This window comes from Arachis duranensis, chromosome 5 (assembly GCF_000817695.3).
Source record: "Arachis duranensis cultivar V14167 chromosome 5, aradu.V14167.gnm2.J7QH, whole genome shotgun sequence".
In the NCBI taxonomy this organism is placed as follows: Eukaryota; Viridiplantae; Streptophyta; class Magnoliopsida; order Fabales; family Fabaceae; genus Arachis; species Arachis duranensis.
In genome coordinates, this window is record NC_029776.3 from 105464768 (window position 1) to 105483413 (window position 18646).

General features: G+C 33.1%; 4 protein-coding genes across 4 annotated transcripts; 3 read left to right on the forward strand and 1 right to left on the reverse strand.

Annotated features, from left to right (window-relative positions):
* Positions 1-437: 437 nt before the first annotated feature.
* LOC107491097 (uncharacterized protein PAM68-like) lies at positions 438-1321 on the reverse strand. The gene has a single exon (XM_052262327.1). The coding sequence runs from the start codon at positions 1280-1282 to the stop codon at positions 740-742; it is 543 nt and encodes a 180-aa protein (XP_052118287.1). The 5' UTR covers positions 1283-1321; the 3' UTR covers positions 438-739.
* Positions 1322-6848: 5527 nt separating this feature from the next.
* On the forward strand, positions 6849-10447 carry LOC107491095 (receptor-like protein EIX2). Its single transcript, XM_052261896.1, has one exon. The coding sequence runs from the start codon at positions 6869-6871 to the stop codon at positions 10010-10012; it is 3144 nt and encodes a 1047-aa protein (XP_052117856.1). The 5' UTR covers positions 6849-6868; the 3' UTR covers positions 10013-10447.
* Positions 10448-13185: 2738 nt separating this feature from the next.
* On the forward strand, positions 13186-14260 carry LOC107490992 (uncharacterized). Its single transcript, XM_016111783.3, has one exon. It carries the CDS (start codon positions 13375-13377, stop codon positions 14086-14088), a length of 714 nt encoding a protein of 237 aa, XP_015967269.1. The 5' UTR covers positions 13186-13374; the 3' UTR covers positions 14089-14260.
* A 566-nt stretch (positions 14261-14826) lies between these two features.
* Positions 14827-18406, forward strand: LOC107490991 (DUF21 domain-containing protein At2g14520). The gene is made up of 12 exons (XM_016111781.3): positions 14827-15251; positions 15883-15959; positions 16085-16168; positions 16279-16392; positions 16581-16667; positions 16751-16890; positions 16977-17064; positions 17143-17216; positions 17316-17434; positions 17529-17785; positions 17886-17932; positions 18029-18406. The coding sequence occupies exons 1-12, from the start codon at positions 15062-15064 to the stop codon at positions 18183-18185; spliced, it is 1434 nt and encodes a 477-aa protein (XP_015967267.2). The 5' UTR covers positions 14827-15061; the 3' UTR covers positions 18186-18406.
* Positions 18407-18646: the final 240 nt, after the last annotated feature.

The following is an 18646-nucleotide window of genomic DNA, read 5'->3' on the forward strand; positions in this document are numbered from 1 at the left end:
ATATGTATAATTTAATTTATTTTTAATATATATTTATATTTTAATATATATTTTATACTAATAACTCATTTTAATAATTAATTTTAGTTTACATATAATATAATTATATAAATTTTCACTCACCAAAAAGCAATAGTTGAATTGTTTACATATGGTTGAATTGGAAATGATATTTTAACTCTTAGTTACTTGTATTTTAAGGGACAAAATATGTGAACTCACCCCGTGTATCAAAATTAATTAGATAACATGTATAAATATTAGTCACCAATCAGACATTCCGTATAAAAATATATATTTGATTTTTCGTCTAATACAGATTTGGTTAATAATCTAATATAACATTTAATTATTCTAAATTTGATTATTTGGTTGAAAAAATATGTAAATATTCGTAATGATATCTAGTAATAAATGAATGATGTATTGTCCCAAAATTCAATTAGAAAAGTAATATTTCAAATATGGTGCACTAACAATTACACATCTATGCTTGTTGAGGGATACAATACAATACATAATCAAAATCCAACTATATACTATACAATATGCTTAATTAATATTCCTTGTGAATCATCACTACCTTTAGGTCTACGGAAATATTTGGTAACGAAAAAAAATCAGCAAAAAACAGTTATAAGTTGCTTTATTTAACATTTATTAATTATTGCGACAATTAATAAATGTTAAATAGGACAAGTTTTGACTGTTTTTTTTTTTGTCTCCCTAACATTACCGTCTAACTTTGATCCTCCTGATTCTCCTCTTGCCACATCTCAGTCCAATTGTTCTGAAGTTCATTGAGGCCAAGAAATGTACCTTCCCTATCTTTATCCAAACTTGTGGAGAGTGCCCCATAAGCAATCCCAAGAGTGGAAGCTCCAAATGTCAAGAATGTTGTCATGAATGGCACCCACATGGGCATGTCCCATATGTGTCTCACCTTAAGTTCTCCAAACACATACAAAATTCCCAACCCTAAACCCATTGGTGCCAAAACAGACACCAATATTCTAACTATGATCCGGTTGAACACTTCCCTAGGAATCTCATCATCTTTATCTTTGTTCTTGTTGGGATTGTTATTCTTGCTACTCACAAGTTCACTCTCAACACTTGAAAATCCCTTGGCATTATAAGCATGTGGTGGATTTAATGTGCTTAAGGGGTAATTGAGTTTTCCTAAACTTAGTTTGGGGCTTAAAGGTGAGAAATTTGGTTTCCTTGATGGAAGATTTGAGAGATGAAGAGTTGGGTTTGATGAACAAATAAGAGTGTTCATGGCTTCTAATTTGGGCTACATGTAATTTCGGTTAGAGATTCTTATCATAGGCATATCTCTTATCCATAAAAGTAAATGTATGGACATGAAACTCATGGCCTTATCGCCTGAGATATTTGTTGGTCTCTAGATTTTTAGCATTAGGGGGTTGCCGAAAAGGGCATATTTGGTATTTTCTTTTCAGGCTTTGTGTCATGCTTCAAAGTTTTTTTTTTGGGTCAGTATGCTTCAAAGTTTTAACTTCCCATACTACTTGGGTCTAGAATTAGTGAATTACAGTATGGATTTATTGGCGATGGATTATGTAGGTAAGCCCACATAATAAGACATGCCTAGACATAGCATGGATTTCTGGATCAAATAGAAAAACACACATTTTTGTATAAGTTAGCTCATAATAAAGGAAAGGCCCATACATGCCTCCAATTTTGTAATGCTTTCATTTTTGGGGCTTTCCGGATGAATTGGGCTTTTATTATTTATTATTTGTTAATGCTAAGCGTTAACAAACTATCATAATCATTCTTACCCAATAAAAAAAAAAAAAATCATAATCAACTTATATTGACTCATCCTCTTAAACAAGTGTTAGAAATTTGAATATTGTCTGTACATATAATAACTCATTAACTAAAAACAAACCTTTAAATAAAACTTTAATACTCAATAAATTAATATTTGACCTGTCAAATTATAAAATAAAAACAAACTATTATACTCAAACTATCGTACTCAATTTTTTGTATTCTTTTTACTTTTTTATTATAAAAAAATATTTACTCTTTATTAAATACATCATAATTTGTCATATTTTATAATAATATATCTTTTGTGAATTTTATTTTTAAACTGATTTGAAATCTTTATTTATAAAGAGATTATAAGAAATATACAGAATAAAATAGTCTATCATATTCGCTTATATAATTAGATTTGGATATTTGTAGAATAAATATAAATTCAAAAAAATTTAAATATTAAAAAATAACAGTATTCTAATATTTTTAATTGTTAACCTCAACTGTAAAAAATATATAATATTTAAAATTAAAATTAAAATCAATAACTAAATTTATTAAAATACCAATGTCCTTAAAATACTTGAAACCTAAACTTTATCACGGTGTACTATACAGAAACAATAACACAAAATAAAGATAATATTCATTTTAACATTACAATTTACAAACGATAATTACAATGTTTGAGAACTTGAATTTGAAATTGTTTGAGCAGCAGTGCTGCACTTGGATCCTAAGTAATAAGCTGAAGCTCAAGCTTTTACTCAACCTCATATGAATTCAAATGGCGGCTCTATGACTCCCTCTTCCAGTCTTTTTGGAAATTATAAACAGTAACAGCAATCTCGTAAATGTTTTCAGTAGTCTGAATAATTTATATGTGAACATATAGTATTTTCGTTAGTGATTATTCTCATAATTTACATAGATTGAGAGGCGCGTGAAAACGCATTTCAGCTCTCAATTACCATAATTTTGGATAATAAAAAAAGAAAGAAAATGAAATAGTTAAGACAACACTAATTTATTGCAGGGCTTCCATATTAGAAACAGATGATCATTAGTTTAGAGGAGAAAGAATAGAGCCAATGAAAAAATCATATTTGTTTTTAGAAATGATGGCCATAAAAAATGTTCGACATACACTAAGAGTAATAGTTACTGCAAGTAAGGATAGAAATGATAAGGACAGAGGTTGGATTTTCACTATGATAAATATAGAAAGAAATAGTTGTATCTTGTGTTAGGTTAGAAGATGATTCTGCCATTAGAAAAGAAGAAGACATTGGGGATTGATTATTTGGGTTTGAAGAAGAAACATGGTGATTTTTTACCGAAAAACTAATGACTTATCCTATTCAATGAGGATATTATGACTCTGATACCATGTTAAATTTTTTGGAAAAGAGCAGAATATGAAGATAATATTATATGTAAAATTGTTGTGTTGAGGTTGTTGTTACACGATTTAAAAGTCATCCTATTTATAGAGATATTACCAACTAATCTCATAAATATTTTATCTCTACTAACTATTAGCCATTACTAACTTAACTCTCAACTACTAACAACACTTATAATTTATCATTACAACATCAAAACGTTTTTAGTATGTTAAATCTCCATTCTCTTTTTTTCTTTGCTTTCTCTGATCCCTCTTTACAATTGTATTAATTATGATTGTATTATTTAGTGGTTCAGATGAGTTATCACAAGTTCAACAAGTTGTTGCCCAAAATCCAAGCTCCACTTTGAAATTTGGAAAAGAAGAGATGGAGTAGAACTGAAATTGAAGATAAAAAATAGTTAAAATATCAACAAAAAATGAGGATTTTGGTACTTTTGTCATATGAAATTCATTTTTTATAGATATAATATTAGTTTTTTTGTTGGATGGATACTTTTATCAGCGTTTGCAAAATTCATGAGTACAAATAGTTATTTTTTTTTAATAAAAGTATAGAATATGAGAAATTAAAAGTTTGCTTTATTTGTGTTTTTTTATATATATTTTATTCTTGCTTTCAGTATTTTATCGTTTGTAATTTTTTTTAAAGAAATTGAAAATAAAAGTAAAATCATTTTTATTTTTCTTTCCAAAAATTATAAATTACAAACAATGAAATAAAAAAAAAACCACAATACGTCTTCACAAATCAAGTAAGTCTAAATGTTTGAAAATCATTTCTCTATAATGCTGTTGTGGGAACTACCAGAAATAATGCATGAATATTTAATTTCCTCCACGATAATGAAAGGACAAAGAATGAATATTTAACTTCTAGTACGATGATATTGAAAGAACAGTGCTAGTGCTTTAGTGGGGACAAGCAAACAAGTGCACAAAGAGAAAATTCAAGAAATAAGAGGCTACAAAATTAGTAACCATCAATCTATCACTTCTTATATATGGATATGAAATAATAAATACGATATTTAAAAGAGTATGTTATTTAAACAATTAAAACAATTTAAAAGGAATCTTAGTTGTTGTATTTAGATCATTATTTTATCATTATGTTAAATGCGATTGTTTCCCACTCTACTATTAGTTTATTACCATCCTATCAATCCAATAATGACATTTTATCGACATGAAACAATTTTACTTTTTTAGTTGTTGAAATAACATTTTTAGTGTAGTGCTGTCACATTTTCAATTTGCTGATGACACAATTCTGTTTTGTCTACTAAAAAAGGACATTATCAAAAATTACAAGCGGCTGTTGAGATGCTTTGAGTTATATCAGGACTCAGCATTAATTTTGACAAATCGAGCTTGATTCCGATAAATTGTGAAGAACAGTGAATCCAGAATATGTGCCAATTGTTGGGGTGTAAGAGTGAGTCCCTTCTAGTTAAGTACCTGGGTATTCTCTTAGGTGCAAATCCAAGGTTGGTGAAGACCTAGAAGCCAATAATAGACAAAGTAGAGGAAAAGTTTAGTCTGTGGAAAGCTAAACTTTTGAATAAAGTTGGAAAGCTGGTGCTGATTAAATCAATATTAAATAGTCTGCCTGTGTATTATTTGAGTTTGTTCAAGATGCCGAAAGCTGTTGCTGAGAAATTAATTTCGCTGTAACGAAGGTTATTATGGAGTAAGAATGATGGTAGTAATGGAATGGCATTAGTAAGATGAGAAGTGGTGCAGACCCCTAAAAAACTAGGTGGGTTGGAAGTTGGGGATGCTATGTTTCGCAACACAGCTATGTTGTTAAGTGGTGGTGGCGGTTTGCTAAGGAGGACTGTCCGTTGTGGAAGAAGGTAGTTTGCTCCTGCTATAATCTGAATCCTAATGAGCTGCTGTCAACTCAAGTGCTACCTACCAGAGGAGGACCGTGGAAGGATATTTGCCAGCTACAAATAACAAATGACCATATAAGGGATAAGATGATTACAGGATTGTCTATGTAGATTGGGGATGGGCGGCTTACGCAATTTTGAGAGGATAGATGGTTGCTTTGTGGGCCTCTAAAAGAGCAGTTTTCCAGGCTTTTCTCTGTTTCAAACCAATGTGGATCTGTTATAGGAGATTGTGGTTTTTGGGACGGGTTAGTTTGGATTTAGAACTTCCAATGGAGGAGAGAGCTCTTTCAACGGGAGTTGGGACATGAGGCTCTAAGACCTGTGAAATTAGTAATTAACAGAGAGGATAGGGTAGTATGGAAATATGATAGGTAAGGAGTTTATTCAACTAATTCATGTGTTCAGGTTTTGCAGGAGGCGTTGCTCCCAGAGGAGGTGACAAGCTACAGCTTCACAAAGACCATCTGGAAAGGATTAGTTCCACCTAGAGTAGAATTATTTGCTTGGTTTGTCCTGATAGGTAGGGTGAATACAAAAGAACGGCTAAGCCGGTTCGGGATCCTTAACCAGGAAGATAACGTCTTAGTTCTATGTAATAAATATGAGGAACATGTACACCATTTGTTTCTATGTTGTAGAGCGCTTGATTATCGATTATTGGCCAACAATGGGCTATTTCAGGTTCATTGAGGGAACATTTTCTGTGTTGGATAGAGGGGCTGCGGAGGAGGGAGGATAGAGAGCAATGATTGAGATGCTTCTGTGTGATCGTTTGGAACATCTGGCTGGAAAGGAATATAAGGATTTTTTAGAATATAAGCAATGGTGTTGAAGAAATCACTCACATGATTATGTTGAGTCACGATGAGTGGAGAGGTGTAAACCCCTTTAGTTGTTGATAGCAATGCTGGAGATGACAAGAGATTTTTCTTAATGTTGTTGCGTTTCTTTATTTTGGCTCTTGTTTCTGTTTGACTGCTCCACTGTATTGTGTTGAGCTCTTTATTTAAAAAAAAAAAAAACCAGTGATATGTACATATTAATGGTAGGTGGTAAATTTATAAGTCTAAATATTTTGGTGCAATCAAGTTTTGGTAGAAGTCTCCTTCCCCTGTTTTTAAGTCTTGGATAGGTGTTGTCTGCTATCGAGAGAAATCAAGTGAGAAAATATAAAATGAGAAGACAAATATCTAACTTAAAATTTTAAGATATTTCATCTTGATCTTTTTTAAAATTAATAGGTCTCTTATATTATAAACTCCTCACTTCTCTTCGTTCTTTTTGAAATGGACCTAATTCATTACAATTCACAGCTCCTCACACTTGCAACATTAATAATCTATTATTACTAGCAGTTTGGCACTGATGATCTTGCAGACCAAGTCTACTGATTTTGCAAGCTAACTACTCAAGAAAACAGAGAACAGAAATGATTAAAGTGCATTAATTTGGGATTCAAAGTCTAGTAAGTCAACTTGATTTTCGGAGCTTAATATTTATTTTCTTAGTTAATTGGTAAAATCAAATATATTTATATTCAAGATCTGGGGTTCAAGCCGTGAATTCAGTCACTAATATAATTATCAGATTAAACTGCCTACTTTAATCGGAATGTTTGTGCACCGGGCTGCTTTTCATTCTACATTTCTAAGTGTTGATTTCCAGTCAAACATATTTATGAAGTCAATGTCAGGGAAGCACCACTTTCTCCGTTCTTTCCAAGTTGAATGGCGCCTAACTGAATACCTTAGCATTTGTGATGCTTCTCTTATTCACAACAACTGCTGACCAATGTTTGAGCTGCATTGAACAAGAGAACCAGGCTCTTCTCAACTTCAAAAAAAGCATTCGCAGCTTCTTTGATGATGATCCATCATCACCACCTATACTTTCCTCATGGGAAGGCCATGAATGTTGCCAGTGGAAATGCATAGCTTGCAACAATGTTACTGGACATGTTGTCAAGATTGAACTCAGCAGTGGTTGTGCATCAAGCCTTTTATCATGGGAAGACACTGCTATTATAGAACCAAACTATGATGACTTTTACCCTGATTTGTTTGTTGAACACTTGAATTCATCTCTGTTACACTTAAAACACTTGAGCCATTTGGATTTGAGTGGAGTTTCACTTTATTCGAGTCCGGGAAAGATCCTTGGTTCCATGCAACAACTTAGATATCTTTCTCTGTGGACTGAGTTTAAAGGCATGATTCCCAGCAGTATTGGAAACCTCACCAATTTGCGTGTTCTTCGCATCAGTAACTTTGAGGCTTATTCTGATGATCTTAGTTGGGTTGCTCAACTTTCATCATTACAATACCTTGGCTTCTTTGGTGTTAATCTTTCCATGGCACACAATTTGTTTCAGGTACTTAACATGCTTCCTTCTTTGTCTCAGATACACCTAGTTGATTGTGGGCTTGGAAACATGCCAATTCCTCTTCATCCAATTAACCTCATGAACCTTACAAATGTTCAAGTTCTCAATCTTGCAAGTAATAATCTCAAAAATCCAGTTCTTGATGCTTTTAGAAACCTGACTTCAATTAGATTTTTTCACATTTCACAAAACAGCTTAACTTCATTGCCACAGTGGTTTGATAAGCTTAACAAACTTGTTGGTCTGTACCTTGCTGGCAATCAACAACTTTCTGGTCAGTTTCTTCTTAATCTTCAAAACATGACCTTCATGCCCTTCATTAGAGAATTTGACCTTAGTAGTACCAATCTATATTCTGTACCTTCATGGTTAAGTAAATGCAAGAGCCTTGTGAAGTTACGCCTTGCATATGCTTCCCTTCACGGATCAATTCCGTATGCTCTGAGAAATTTGACATCCCTCACAGTTCTTAACCTCTATGGCAACAAACTCACTTCAGTTCCAATTTGGTTAGGTGAGTTAAAGAGTCTTATCCATCTCTCTCTTGGAAGCAACGATATCACTAGTGTAGAGGAGGGTTCTCTTGCATCAATTTTGGGAAATATGTGTCATTTAAAAGAATTTTATTTGTCTGGACACAACCTTCAAGGAGAGGTATTTCCCAGTAGTTCAAATATATCTGGCTGCAACAACTATGTTTTAGAGGTGTTAGATTTGAGTAATAACAACTTCAGTGACAAGTTACCAAGTTGGTTAGGGAAATTTAAAAATTTAAATTACCTTGATCTCAGCTCAAATTCATTTTCTGGCCCCATTCTACATAGTCTTGGAGAACTGGTGAATCTCACATGCTTGGACCTTTCTTCTAACTTATTTAATGGTGTTATTCCTTGGAGTATTGGGAAGCTTGAAAACCTAGGCACATTAGATCTTTCATCCAACTTGTTTACTGGTGTCATTCCTTGGAGTATTGGGGAGCTTGAAAACCTATACACACTAGATCTTTCATCCAACTTGTTTACTGGTGTCATTCCTTTGAGTCTTGGAAAGCTTGAAAATGCAGCATTTATGAGCCTTGCTAGTAACCATTTATATGGGAACATTCCAGATAGTCTTGGACATCTCAAAAATCTGAATACCCTTAATCTTTCTTCTAACTCTTTGGAAGGAACAATTAGCCATTTAGAAAGATGGACTGCAGCAAAGAGTCTTCTCACCTTGTGTCTCTCCAATAACCAAATCAGTGGATCCTTTCCAGAAAACCTTGATGAGATAATCCCTGAGTTGCGGTACCTGGCACTTGACAATAACCATATAAATGGTTCATTACCAAATTCATTGTGCAAACTCAAAGCAGTGGTGACTATTGATATTTCCAACAACAAATTATCAGGTAGAATTCCGGACTGCCGGAGGGATGCACTTATAGAAGAATTTGATTTGTCATCAAACAACTTATCAGGTGTTATTCCAAACTCTATCTTGAACATGACATCATTGGTGTGGCTACATTTGAACAACAATAGTCTTCATGGAGAACTTCCACTGTACATAAGCGTGGAAAAGTTGTTGATTTTGGATCTTGGTGATAATCAATTATCCGGTGCCTTACCTTCATGGAAGAATGACGCAATTCCTGAGCTGCAAATTCTTAGATTGCGGGGAAACATGTTCAATGGTACCATCCCTTCAAACTTGTGCCAATTTGCTAAATTGCAAATATTGGACCTTGCTAACAACAGTTTAAAAGGTCCAATACCTCATTGCATTGGCAACATCACAGGAATGGCTTTAGTAACAAAAATCCTGTCAAACGGGACGCGAGTCAATGCCACCAAGCAATGGAATCAAGAGGATGTCAAGCAAGTCATCAAGGGAAGAGAGCTTGATTACACTAAAAATTTGGTTCTTCTAACCAATTTGGACTTGTCAAACAACAGATTGGACGGACCAATTCCTAAAGAACTATCTTCACTTTCTGGATTACTTGGACTGAATTTGTCTTATAATAATCTGTCTGGAGAGATACCTGCAATGATAGGAGATATGAGGTCCCTAGAATCTCTTGATTTCTCTCATAACCACTTCTTTGGTGCTATTCCAAGTAGCATGTCCAGTTTAACTTTTCTTAGCCACTTGAACTTGTCAAACAACAACTTTTCAGGTCCAATTCCAAGTGGTAACCAGTTCCAGGTTCTTGATGATCCACTTATTTACTCTGGCAATCCATTTCTCTGTGGAGTTCCACTTAAAACAATCTGCCCTGGTGATGTTTCTCATCAAGATTCTCATGACGAAGGCTATGATGATGAAGCCGGAGAAAATGACAAGTCAGGTAAAATATTGTTTTACTTTGTCATAGCCGTCGGCTTTGCAACTGGCTTCTGGGGAATTATTGGTGTTTTGTATTTCAAGAATAATTGGAGGTATGCTTGCTTTGGATTTGTGGATGAGGTAGCAGACAGAATTTATGTTGCAATTGTGTTGAAAGTAGCAAAGCTGAAGAACAGGTTGCAGTAAAAATGTCTTTTATTAGCAATACTTTGAAACCTGCTTTCTAGTTTTTACATCTCATCAGAATGTTTCACCTCAGTTCAAATAAGGCAGTGCCAGAAATGGTACCTTTTATTAGCATGCTTTTGTATTTAGCTTTGGTTGCTGGTTATACTTTGGGTTTTCTCTTTGGTTGTTGCATTTGTATCCACTTCAGACACCTTTCTTTGGGTTATCTCTTTATATACTGCCAGGCTTCGGGCTTTGCTCTTAACAGCTCCAGGCAGACAGGTTAATTAGTGAGTCTGAGTCTGGCCTATTAATATCATATCTTTTGAGATGAAAGTCCATTTCAAGATAACAATAGACTTTAAGAGTGGAATTAATCATTGTGTATGAAACTCATAATTCTTACACATGAATTTATATACTACATCCAACTCAAAATTTTAAAATAGTAAATTAATGGGTCTCTCATCTTATAAACTCCTAATTCTTTCTTGCTTTCTTTGTTGTGGGATTAACTTCATACACTCCTCGCACTTGCAACATTAACACGTTTGAGAGAAAAAAAATAATATATAATCTAAAACTCTGTGCCTTAGAATTGAATTGGCAAAGAAAGAACAGATATACATCAAGATTTATTATTTTGGGTTCCCCCCATCATGAATCCACTTGTTGAACTGAGCTTTCTTTTCTACTACCATAAAAGTTCTAATGTGAGTTTTAAGTAATATATTAACCTATACACATCTCTTTGGCTGTGACTTGTCTCTCTCTCACACCTCCCTCATCAAATTAAAATACCCGAAATCAGAAACTTAAATCGCATGGCCTTGTAAGAAATTCACCAGATTAGTAGCCAATAGTGATTGATATTTCCTTATTAATGTGTGACTTCAATAAATAGCCCTCAAAAACACCTTCAATATGAATTGTACACACAAACTACTAATGAAGCCAAGCATGTGTTTTGTGATGATCAAGTGCTTGGTATCACTTTCAGCCATGATGATTCTAGTTACTGCTCTGCATCCACAAGATGCTAAGCCGCTGCCGAGTGCATTGGACTCTCCTCCTCCTCCACAAAGCCCACCCAACTGTGATGAAAAGTGTTCAACACAATGTGCTCAAAATGGAATCTTCAGTAGGATGTTATGCTATGGTGTGTGTATGGCAGAGTGCACCATTTTGCCATTGGATCATGCTAACTCTCCCTGCACTCAAAACTCTGTTGTAATTAACACCATCCACCATAAACCATGTATGGACTAGTCAGTGTTCATATTAACTTATTTGATCAACTCAATCCACGCACGCCCACGCGTACACACACTAGTAACTTTGTTGGTTTTCTTTTTATGTTCTAATGTGAATCATTGATTTGGCAGATGAGAAGCACATTGGTGGCATTGTCAACCATTGTTAGAAAAAGGTTCAATTAGAAGAGAGGCTGCTAGAACCAGTTATGTCAAATAAACAATGGGCATGAATTAAAGTCAATTGTCTAATGCTATAATGTAATGTCCCTTTCAATATTGGTATCTTTTGAAATTTGAAGAGAAGACCTTTTCAACATTATTTTGCACTACCAGTCCCTTGTTAACATATATGCCTTCATAGTTCATTCTCTTCCACCAAGTTGCAACAGATTTTTATGTTTATTTTCATTTTTTGTTGAACAAAATCTTCCGTTTGAGGCTTTGCTGTTAGGTGATAAGCATGATTTGCATGGATAGTTACCATTCTCATGCTTGTTGCACTATGAAAAACAATAGATACATCAAATATATGTGTAGAATAGAAAAATGTTAGACAACTTCTTTGGAATAACTCATTATTCAGCTCCTTGTTTTGGTATGAATGAAATAATGGGACATGTTTCAATTGTTCTAGGGAATATTCAATTTCTTGATATTCTTTTTACTTTTTCATTTTCACCAAATATTTCAATATAGGATGCATGTTCACTTTTGCCACTAACCAATTCAAATTTACTATCATCTGTAAAATATTTATTTCACAACTACGAATGAGTAATATTTTACCATTCTTACTTTGATTGCTTCAAAATCAGAATTTGAATACACTGACCTAAGAAACCTAATTTTTCTTCTTGAATTTAGTATCTTACATGCTTTAGGAGACAATTTCAATTATAATTAAGTGCATGACTTTTGTGTGCTGCCAATAGTGGTTGATAATCTTTGAGGAGTATGTGTATATTGCACCAAAATAATTGCTTGAAGGACTGTTAACTCCATTATTGAAGGAAGGATGTGATGAACTTGAAAAATCGAATACTAAAAACTAAAGCATTACTTTGCAATACAAAAAATAAAGCAAAATGTTTACAATAATAAGAGGGAGAAAAAAAGAAGAAGAAAGAATGTACCAAAAAAAAAGGAACCTAAAGAAAGCAAAGCAAATTATTCTTAGTTAATATTTTACAACCATGCAACGTGTATACCAAATTTTAATCATGGTAGAGAATATAAGTTGAAATATAAAATACACATTGAAATTGAGTTAAACAACTTGTATATATATATAGTGACTGATTTGGTAACAGATTTTTAGTATACACATAATATTTTTTAATATATTATTGGCATTTGTAATTCAATTTTGCCACAGTAATACAGCATCTGAAAGAACTCATAGTTGTGTTTCTTCTCCCTACTTTCACTTCTTTATCAAAGGATAAAGTACCGAAAGAAAAAGTAAAAGGGCATAGAAGAAATAGCAAGTATATTATTAACCCTTTTGCTTTCATTCATATCTTTGCTGGGGCTACAAAGTAGCATAGTGGGACCAAAATAGATGTTGAACAACATTTTATTCCTCTTTTCTCTTAAATAAATTAAAAGAGTTTGGTGAAAACAACTCATGCATGATGCTTCATTTATTCATTTTTCATCTTTTGACTAATGTACATGCAATGCAACCAATTATGAAGAAGCACAAAATAATTGAAATGCTACATCTTTTTTTATCTTTCCAACTTCACTTCTGCCAAAACCATAGAGAAAGAAATGCTTTTATGAACTTTCAAACATAGCATGTGATTCCAAAATTGAATATCTCTGTTACTAACTTTATCATAGCATTATATCACATTTATAAGCTATCAGTGTATTAATAGGTATTAATGTGTTTATTAATTCACCTTTTTATTAATAATGAATTGCTGTAATCATTTTCATGCTACATAAGAACTTCTTTCCAGAAGAATCATCCATACAACATCCTTTTCTTTTCATCCCAACAAATTTTCCCGCTCTCCAAAACCCTCCAAAGAAAACTAATCATTACCATATATATATAGAGAACAATATCATCATATCAATACCTCTTTCATAGTTCAGATCATTTAAGATTCCAAAATGGGAAACTGCTTGTTAGGGGGAATGTCAGAACCTGAAGGAGTAATCAAAGTGATAACAGCAAATGGTGGCATCATGGAATTCACTGCACCAGTAACAGTGAATTTCATCACCAATGAGTTCCCAGGGCATGCCATTTTCCCAAGCCATGACCTCTTCTGGAAGCCATTGTCTTCATTAGATGAGCTTGAACCAGGTCAGTCATACTACTTGCTCCCAATCAGCAGCAACAACAATAACAAAGAAGCTGAAGAATACCCTTTTGCCACGGCCACGGCCAGCTGCAGTATCGTCCGGCAAGGTCACGTCCGCTCTCGCAGTGTTCCTACAACTCCTCATCCTCCTCCATATAGAATGTCATTGGACTATCAGCACCAAAAAGGATCAGGGTTGCTCAAAACAAGAAGAATTTCCAAAGAAAACTTCTCTTGCAAGAAACTGACTAGTAAGAACAGTACTAGTACTAATAGCAGTAGCTGTAGGTTCTGGAAAGTGAAGCTGGCGATTACGCCGGAGCAGTTGCTGGAGATTTTGTCACAAGAGACTAGGACCAAGGAGTTGATGGAGAGTGTGAGGATTGTGGCAAAATGTGGTGGGGTTTCATCTTGTGCAGGTTCTGCAGCAGCAAGCATAGTTTCTGAAGATTGGAGCCATTCAAGCAGTGGTAGAAGTGTTAATTCCTCTAAGATTGATGCTTTAGTACTAGACATTTAACTACAGCTACAAAAGCACCTATGCTTCCTCATGTATTTTTTTCTTTTTTGGATAGAATTTAGTTTACAAATACAACTTATTCTCAAATTTTATGCCATGTTGTACAATCTCTGTGCGATTTATCTTATGGTAGTTGTGTTGCATGCTTTCATGAATCATGATTATTCCTATACATATGTTCTGTTCATTTTAATCTGTTTGAAAAATTAGAAGATATGTGAACCCTCTTTTTTCTTTTATAATTAGTGATTTAGCCTATTATATGGAGCAAACAATGCCTCATAAGATTATTGTAAGGAGCTTCTGCCATGTGAAGAAATCTCCTAATAAATAAGAATGTCCAAATGTCAAGGAGAGACTCAGAGAGTGCCTCTGGAGAACCATGAAATGGCAATGTAGAAATTGTTTTAGTAAATTATTCTTCAAAACTTAGTACCATTTGGGAGACTGGTATTATGATTGGTTCAAAATAAATTTGACTCTAGTACTAAAGCAATGTGATAAATATTACATAGGATTATTATAAACTCATCAATTCAGAACTTTGAAGTCCTCATAAGTTATATCATATACCCCATTGGATAGATGAATGAATGCAATCATACCAAGCAAAGAAATTAGGAAAGGAATAAAAATTATGATGCTTCAGGTTGAGTATTCTACTATAAGAAAATTATTCATTACCAAACTCACATAAATATTTTAGATTATGTCTTCAAATTTTAATATGCCTTCTACTATAGTTGCTTGACTTTTTCTCTTAGTCTTAGGTAACTCTGAAGAGTCAGGAATTCATGATTTGGGGCCTTTGACCAAAATTTTGGGATACCCCAACTTTGTATTTAAGTCTTTAGGCTTCCTTGAGGGAGCTATGTGCCTTGTGCTTAGTTACATTCCATTGTTGCAATAACTTTTGTCATTGATCTAATTCTCTTTTACTTCTCTACTTACTTTCATCATAACAAAATAGAATATGAGTTCGTTCTTTGATGAACAGGCACCATGTTGTGGAACTCATTTTTGGGTTATGGTAATCATGTGTTGGATCTTTGTACTATTTGCTGCTATCACATCTGGTTTAGCTCTTGGGCTCTTGTCCTTTAGCCAAGTTGATCTTGAGGTTCTTGTTAAAGCTGGCCAACCTCATATCCAGAAAAATGCTGGTAAGTGAAATACAGATATAGATAGAAAGGGGAAAAAGAAAAAGATAAAGTGAACATTTTTTATATTAGCTTTTAGGAAGTACAAAAATATAAGATAGGATAGAACCAAACGGTTTTATATTTTTTCATTTAATTATAAGAATATGAAAAAGTGACATATAAAATTATAAATCTAAATACTTTCCATTCTAAGAGTAATGAGTAATATTATTTGTATATTAAAAATAGATATCAAGTACTATTTATAAAAGAAAAAAAAAAAAGAAAAGTGGCATGGAATCTAAACTCCACCTAACACTTTCAAACATGTGGCTTTTAAACGCTATTTGACAACTATTTAAGATAGAAATATATACAAATATAAAAACAATGATACACCATTTTTGTTTTAAGAGACATTTACTTTATCCAAGTCTCTACTTTTTTATATACACATATACAATGTTAGTTGCTCGCTAATAATATAAAGTTTGTGAAAATATCTAACTAAATATTAATAATAAAAGAAAAAAATAGTAGAGGCTATAATTAAAGGAGAAATTTTGGAGAAGAAACAAACACTGAACTTGGAACCATTTGTCCCTCTATTTTGTTAAGTATTGAAAACTTTTTTTTTATATATTATTTGCAGCAAAGATTATGCCAATTATTAAGAATGAGCATTTACTTTTAAGCGCCCTCCTCATAGCTAAATCATTGGCATTGGAGGTATGTTCACATAAACTTTTCAGCTACTTTATACAACATTTGATTTTATCATTTATGTGAACAAGGCATGTTCCTCCATGTCCATTTTGGTATGATTAATCTAAACAAATTTTGTGTTATACAAGGGGGTTTCTGTTTCTATGGAGAAAATGTTCCCAGAATGGCTTGCAGTAATCATATCAGCTACCCTTTTAGGTATCATTGCTGAGGTAAAATTTCTATACCTTTTATAGGAACATTTATACATAGATTTCATAGTTATTATGTATATACATTTTTGTACTTTGTTTAATTTCTCATGTTACAAATTTGATCTTAGATTATCCCTCAAGCATTGTGCTCTAGATATGGTTTGAGTGTTGGGGCAACCATGACTCCCTTTGTGAAAATACTTCTGTTGATTTTCTTCCCCATTGCATATCCAATTAGTAAGGTATACTCCTTTTATTGCTTAAATATTAAGTTACCATAGTTGACTCACTTAATAAATCATTGTATATCATTTTTCTTCTATTGGTAAATAATACTAAATTACATGGCATCAAAATTAGGATGAAAAAAAAAAATACTCCTATATTTTGAAAACATGACTTTTTAGATAAATTTAGCCCTGTTCTTTAGGTGTTGGATTGGCTTTTTGGCAAGGGGCATAGTGCACTTCTAGGAAGAGAAGAGCTCAAGGCTTTGGTTCATTTACATTCCAATGAGGTTAGTTTTTTTTGTTTATTTATTGAGAAACTTTATCATACTTTTACTGCCACATGCTAAGGTTCATTTTCATTCATTATTAGGCAGGTAAAGGGGGAGAGTTGTCACTACATGAAGCTACAATAATTGCTGGAGCATTAGACTTAACATTGAAGACTGCTAAAGATGCCATGACACCAATAAGTGAAACATTTTCTCTTGACATTAACTCCAAACTCAACATGTATGTCCTTCAATACATGTCTATCACTAATGCATAAAAGTGTTACTTTTACCTAAATTTAAATTTTGCTAATTCAATGCTAATAGGCATACAATGGCCTTGATAATGAGCAAAGGTCACAGCCGTATACCAATTTATTCTGGAATACCAACAAATATTGTTGGTATTATCCTGGTAAGTAACCATATGAGTCATTTTTTTAATGTGAAATATTAATATCTTTTGATGCTTGATTAAGCTTGTGCTTTTTAGGTCAAGAATTTAATCTTCTGTCGTTTGGAAGACGAAACGCCTATTAAACATATGACGATTAGGAGAGTTCCTAGGTATGGAAATTATTAGTAAATCTGTCCATTTTTTGATAACTGCCAATTTGACAAAATTGGTACATTGAAAAATTAACATTGTTCCACAATGGCTAACAGAGTAGGTGAAAATTGGCCACTATATGAGATCTTGAATCAATTTCAAAAGGGTCAAAGCCATATGGCTGTTGTCATCAAGGGTGAAGTGAACATCAAAGATGCTGCAACTGATTCACATGGTATGATTCTATATGAATTAAGTCATATTCAGAAAATCATTAGGAGTTCAATGTTTTCATGACATTTTAGGCCATTTAACTATGGACTCTGCAGGACTTCGCGCCTTTGAAATGGTTGATTATACTAGTATGTCAACTGATGCATCAAATTTGACCTCACAAGAAACAGAATATTATAGTGCAACACTAAAGAATGCCATGAAGCTAGAGGGTGACTCGGATGCATTGCGCGCAAGATCACGATGCGAAAGTGAAGCAAACACATCATTTGAGAACGTGGAAGCTCTTAATGTGCATGAAGAAGTAATTGGGATAATAACATTGGAAGATGTTATGGAAGAGCTACTTCAGGTTAATTTAAGTAGTAATCATATACTATTAAGTTATGACATTGTTATATCCTCAAAAATCTTTAGTACTAATAATGTTTTACTTGTTTAAAATTTTCAAGGATGATATACTGGATGAAACTGATCAATATGTTGATGTTCATCAAAAGTGAGAACAGTTTCATGCTCTAATAACTCCATAGCTACTCTAGCTTTAAAGTTTATACATATCTCATGCGTTATGTTGCTCTATATTTTGTTTTAGTATCAAGATCAAACTGCAAAATCCAAGAAGAATGTCATCAGGGTCCTCCAGAAGATCCTCAAATTCTAATCAATGGTGGAGAAATTCAGACGCATCTCGAGTTTGCTTCTTAACTCCTACATATGTTTCACCCATTTCGGAAACTAACCAGAACTGAACAAGAGCCAAGTCTCTCCTCATGATTTGATTTTGATCCAAGGGGGAAGATGATAAATGTTGCTAAATCATCACAAGTTACAAAAGATTAATGTACTTTACATCATTTTTCTCTCATTCCTATTAGTACTATTAGTTTTATACATGTTCTAAGTCCTGACTTCATTAACAAACCAATACTCTTGAAAGGTTGAGTTTTAGAAGACTCGTATCTTTTTTTCCTTTTTCGTGTAAGAGTCAAACGAATATAAACTTCTTTTCAAAAATAATTATATTTTTTTATTAATTATTAGTAAATTATAATAACTAACTACTAAGATGAAAATGAAATTGATATATTTACGAGTCTTGCTAATATATGTTTTAATAACACAATTTAAGAATCCTATAAAAACAATTGTTTTATCAAAAAGATAAATTTGTATACATTTATAATATACTGAATTCACCAAAAGCTGAAAA